At 37.6% G+C, this 5807-nt stretch overlaps 1 protein-coding gene across 4 annotated transcripts; it reads left to right on the top strand.

The window, feature by feature from the left end:
* The first annotated feature begins 537 nt into the window (after positions 1-537).
* Positions 538-5500, top strand: LOC126624430 (integrin-linked protein kinase 1-like). Of its 4 annotated transcripts, none has more exons than XM_050293491.1 (12): positions 540-1187; positions 1309-1373; positions 1526-1621; positions 1838-1923; positions 2018-2138; positions 2641-2720; positions 2927-2989; positions 3245-3351; positions 3514-3599; positions 4406-4527; positions 4788-4899; positions 5023-5500. In XM_050293491.1, the coding sequence occupies exons 1-12, from the start codon at positions 1175-1177 to the stop codon at positions 5125-5127; spliced, it is 1056 nt and encodes a 351-aa protein (XP_050149448.1). In that variant the 5' UTR covers positions 540-1174; the 3' UTR covers positions 5128-5500. The 4 variants fall into 4 exon arrangements, 3 of the variants coding, with proteins under 3 accessions (XP_050149449.1, XP_050149448.1, XP_050149447.1); XM_050293490.1 differs by having other exon boundaries at positions 1299-1373; XR_007624106.1 differs by lacking the exons at positions 4406-4527; positions 4788-4899; positions 5023-5500 and adding an exon at positions 4105-4355 and having other exon boundaries at positions 538-1187; positions 1299-1373; positions 3514-3672.
* Positions 5501-5807: the final 307 nt, after the last annotated feature.

The following is a 5807-nucleotide window of genomic DNA, read 5'->3' as shown; positions in this document are numbered from 1 at the left end:
GTAATTATATTTTTACGAGCTATTTGCAAACTAATCGTGTTTGTCATGTTCGTGTTATACCAGTTATTTTATTGTGTTGTGTCAGTTTGTTAAGATAATGGATCCCTAACCGGTGATCCAGTAACGACTCGATTAGTTAATGAGTCATGTTGTTTTGTATCAGATTAACAAGTTATGTAAGAAATTGTCATACCTAATGTTTAGACTTGTCAAACGATATCTTATCAAGTTTTTAATAGGTGACGTGATAACGATCCAATACGTTAACGTATTACTCAATAACAATCCGACTCATTAACAGATTTACCCAAACTCGTTATTTTTGTTTCAATTCGTGTCGAAGTTGTGCAAGAAATTATCTAAGCTACTCAATTCGTGTCGAAATAATGGTTGTGCAAGAAAGCACGCGCACTTGACTACACGGAATTAAATTTTGAACTCCTTATCTCGAAGCCGTGGACGTTCCACCTGTTTGCATATCTGAGCTACTCAATAAACATTCATCATTAAGCTAAAATTCCTTCAATAACCTAATATCCCCTCACGACCCCACCCCCCAAAAAAAAAGGAGGAAAAATTGGTATTCCCGTGTGGCACACTTGGCAGGTGACAGTTCACACTTCACCGCCGACGCCAACTGTTCCTAGGACTAGTTCGTCGGTGAGGCGCACATAACAGCCCGGCTCACTTTGGATAAACCCTTCTTATCATGCACCACCAGAAAAATATAAAAACGGAAATCGCGAACGTAGAACTAAAAGCACTTGTCCTACAAATCCGTCGCGTATATAGCAAATTGCTGTACAGAAAAGCACTTCTGCTGATACTCAAGCAAAGAAAATTCCAACTTGTCTTAGAAGCTGGCAATGGATTTGAAAACGCAGCCATTGAGGTTCACACTGGGGAAGCAGTCGTCGCTGGCGCCCGAGCGTGAGCGGGAGGAGCGCGTGGGGGGGGAGGATGATCCGGAGGGGATCGATCCCCGAGTGAAGCTAATGTATTTGGCCAATGAAGCTGATTTGGATGGGATTAAGGAGCTTCTGGATTCGGGACTGGATGTGAATTTCAGGGACATCGACGATCGGACGGCTCTCCATGTCGCCGCGTGCCAGGGGCTCACCAACGTCGTTTCGCTGCTGCTCGACCGCGGTGCTGACATTGACCCCAAAGACCGATGGGGGAGCACCGTAAGTGAAATTTTCAAATAATAATTACACATTTCCAATGTGAAAATTTGAAAAATGGGAAATTAATGTGTCTAATTAGTGATTAGTGATAATCTAATGTTGATTAAACAGCCTCTTGCAGATGCTATTTACTATAAGAACCATGATGTGATCAAGCTTCTGGAGAAGCGTGGGGCAAAGCCTCTGGTACTTTTTGAATAATTTAGCTGATTTGAATTTTTAATTTTGAAAAATTAAACAAACCCAATTCAGCTAAATGTGTTTTATGATTTGGGTTTGTTTTAATTTTGTATATTATGCTCGTTTTGTATTATAATTTGTATGAGTGTAAAATTCAGATGGCTCCCATGCACGTTAGGCATGCCAGAGAAGTCCCAGAGTATGAAATTGATCCCAAAGAACTGGACTTTACCAACAGTGATGAAATTACCAAGGTAAAGTTTTCGTTTTCCGATTACTTCGGTATACAGATTTGCCGTTTCTTGTTTCCCTTGTTATGAATTACTCCTCTCGGAGTTGGAACCATCTTATCTTTGTATGAATTTGAGGGTTTATAAGCATTTTGATTAGTTGTTTAATTGGGTGTTGTGCCTCTTTTAGTATTGTCACTCGCCTTATTTGATTCTGTTCAACTGTTTGTTGTTTAACAGGGAACATACCGTACTGCATCCTGGCGAGGAATACAGGTTGCTGTTAAAATGCTCGCGGAGGAAGTGCTTGTCGATGAGGATAAAGTGTGCGTTGTTCGTAAACTGTTCCTTGCTTTTCCAATTCGTGATTTCCTTGCTTTATGGTCTTTGAATTTATAGGTCAATTTGGTCTTTCTTCAGGAAGGCATTCAGGGATGAGCTTGCATTGCTTCAAAAGATACGACATCCAAATGTAGTCCAATTTTTGGGTGCAGTGACTCAAAGCAGTCCAATGATGATTGTAACAGAATATTTGCCTAAGGTATTTTCCCATGCCGTTGGTCTTCTTAACATGGAATATTAATGCCATGGTTTATAGTTTCCTGAGTTCTTACCATTCCCATGGTTTGTTTATTCTGTGCTTATATTTGGCCTTCTTTTTCTTTATTTTGTATTTGTGGCCATTGCATCTCTCTGTATTTTGAAATAGTGCGAAGAGTCTATTTCATAATGTTTACTAGTAAAAGTTGAAGTTCCTATGTTATAGTGAGGAGTGGAATATGATACTCTTTAGAATGGCACCCTTTTTTGCATATGTTAATCGTCAAATTTAGTTTTAGGGTTTCATTGAAAATTCCAGAATCAAATAGGCATGACATTGTTAGTGGCATGGTTGTTTGAACAATAATACTCATAGAGCATTTTACTCTGTTCAGTTCCATTGAAAATTGAGAGGAAAATAGTAAGTTTATAGCTTAAAAACCAGTGCAATTTAGATTTTTCTTTAGATCTTAAATCTTTATTCTTCTGTCTTTTGATTGCAGGGAGACCTTCGTGCATTTTTGAAACAAAGAGGAGCACTAAAACCAATTACAGCTGTAAAATTTGCACTCGATATTGCAAGGTATGGTACTACTTTGAATTGGCCTTGCTTATCTTGTTCCGAATTTCTTTAGCTAACAAATGAAGAGAGACTATGTACTAATCAATGCTTGACTAATAGTAGCTATAAAACAAGAAAAGTTAGTTGCTTGATTCTTGTTGTGAGAGTAAGATTATGCATTGTACTTGGATATTTTTCCTCACCACCTATCTTTTGATATCTTGCAGGGGAATGAGTTATTTGCATGAGAATAAGCCAGAAGCTATAATTCATCGGGATCTTGAGCCTTCGTAAGTTTCTTCTTCTTCTTCGTTGGCCTTTTCTTTTTCTTGGCAAGAATTGAACCCATGTCAATGTCCCATTCCTCTTTGTACTTACATGATCCAAAAGACTGAATGGTCTACCCTCTTCTTTTTCCTTATTTTGCTGAGCAAAGCATATGTTGATATTGGCATTGCACTACCAAAAAGATGAATCCTTGTTTCTCATAATAGTGTGGAACAGTCGGCATCTTATTTTTATGTTGCTCACGAGTAAGATAACAGGAACATATTGCGGGATGATTCCGGGCACCTGAAAGTTGCAGATTTTGGAGTTAGCAAGTTGCTGACAGTTAAAGAGGACAGGCCTTTGATTTGTCAAGACACTTCATGTGAGTATTTTCTTCTGGGAATAAACTGTTGTAGCTAATACGTTTTATAGATCCTAGCCAAGAAAAGTTCATAGTTTTCCTTTGCTTAGTAGCCCTTGATAAATCTACAAGCAACCATATGAGTTTGTAGTCTTGAGTGGAATGTGTTAATTTGATTGACAGGTCGATACATAGCTCCTGAGGTTTTCAAGAACGAAGAATATGATACCAAAGTGGATGTATTCTCTTTTGCTCTAATTCTACAAGAGGTAAATATGACTCATTTCTAAATACTGGACCAACTGTATTTATAAAGTTATTGGTATGCCATCTTAGGGGGGTGTATTCAATTGGGATTTTAAGGGATTTTAATTCTTTTAATGAATCTAGGGGTATTCAATCAAAATTTTAAGTGATTCTCTGAAATTCTAGGTGTATTCAATTAGAATTTTAAAATAGTTTATTAAAATCCTTAGAAATCCAGGTGTATTCAATTAAGATTTTAAAGAAGTTTATAACATTCCAGGTGTATTCAATTAGAAATTGATTTTAAAGAATTTGAGAAAGTTGAGGAATTAGAGGGAATTTGAGAGATTTCGTAGTGTATTTTAAGTATCCACAAATCTCACCTCTTCCCATGAGATTTCGAGGGAATTGAATCAAAATTTTATATGAAATCTCTACAAATCAATTAAACTCCATAAAAATCCATGGATTTATAAATCCATTAAAATTTCTCACATTCTCAATTGAATACACCCCCCTTAGTGTGAGATCCCACATCGCCCGGGGGAGAGGAGGTGATGTGCCTTATATGTACATGCCCACCTCCCTGTAGTAAGACGCGTTTTGGGGGGAAGCCCAAGAACAACACCGTGAGGGTGTGGCCCAAAGCGGATAATACCTTACTATGCGGACTGGGATGTGACACTTAGTGTGTACCCTCATCTAAGTAAACGTTTGTTTTTAGTAATAAGTTATTGTCAGAAGAACATAATATCAAATGCCAAGTAGTTCATACCAATCAGTTGATGTATCAGGCTTCATTCGTGACTTTGTAAGATACTGTTTGTAGATGATAGAAAACTGCCTACCATTTGCTGCCCAGCAAGATAATGAAGTTCCCAAAGCATATGTTGCAAAAGAGCGCCCACCTTTTAGAGCTCCAGTAAAGCTTTATAGACATGGTCTTAGAGAGTAAGTCAACTTTCTCCAACTTATCCATTAAAATGAATGTTCAACTAGTGAGATTTTGTCATGACTTTTGACTGTCGCTTATTTGTCAACTTCTTTACCATTCTGTTTTGTGTAGTTCTTTCAGAGAGAGAGAGAGAGAGCTATGATTTTGGGATGCAAATCAAATTCACTTTTCTTCATAAAAACTTATATGTTTACCTCTGAGTGTTTTAGGGTCATAAAAACTAGGCTAATCTTGTTAATGTGATACCTGCTCACAGGTTGATTGAGGAGTGCTGGAACGAGAATCCAGCTAAAAGACCTGCATTTAGGCAAATAATATTAAGGCTGGAATTTATGTACAACACTCTTGGTCAGAAAAGTCGTTGGAAGGTGACCTCTCTACCTGTGGCGGTTTGCTATTGCATTGTTTACCTTTATGTTCCTGCATTACTACTTGCATAGCTGAATATTCCTTCCCCTTTTGCCCCACCCCCACACATATAACATGTACAGGTTAGACCGTTGCAATGCTTTCAAAACTTTGAAGCCATGTTAAGGAAAGATCGTTCTGGTCGAGGCAGCAGAAGTCGTTCGTCACGTTCTACCAGTAGCATATAAAACAGGAACCGTTTCTGCATTTGTGTTAACAGCCTACCAGCCGTAGTTACTCATTCCAACTTGGTGACAAAAAGGTTTTTTGTCAAGACAGCAGAGAATCGCCTTCTGTACAACATTTTTCGCATGTAACTACATTTTTATGTATCATATATATATATATATATATATAATATATATATTCATATATGTTTCCAAGAATTTTTTTTCGTTCCATCACCATGGGTCGTGGCAATGATAATCCGGTCATCTTCGTGCTCATGCCGAGCTTTTGAGTTTGTTAGATAGATAGGTTGCTTGTAACTTTGTAAGCATTAAGTAAACTTTTGATGATGAATGATCTTATTTGAATTGATTTTGGCCAAATTTTACTTGATTCATGCTGCAGCCATTGTGAACATGAGTTATGAGCAGAAATTTTCTGACGTGATATTCTAAATTATCTAATCTATAGGAGGGCATTGCCCAAAAAAAATCTATAAGAGGGCGAATATACAGGTGAGGGAGCATACTGTCTTGACAAACAGGCCAAAACCCGAAAAAAAAGATACAATTCATAAACTAATTAGTTAGCTTATTGAAGCTTTCTTTCCCCAAGTACCCCAACATAAGTTGGGTGCCTCTTTTGTCTTTGCATGCATTGTGGTCACAAGTTAATTAGCTTATACAACAAAATCTCTTCT

The sequence above is a fragment of the Malus sylvestris genome, chromosome 5 (assembly GCF_916048215.2).
Source record: "Malus sylvestris chromosome 5, drMalSylv7.2, whole genome shotgun sequence".
Lineage (NCBI taxonomy): Eukaryota > Viridiplantae > Streptophyta > Magnoliopsida > Rosales > Rosaceae > Malus > Malus sylvestris.
This window is presented reverse-complemented; position numbering and strand designations above follow the sequence as displayed.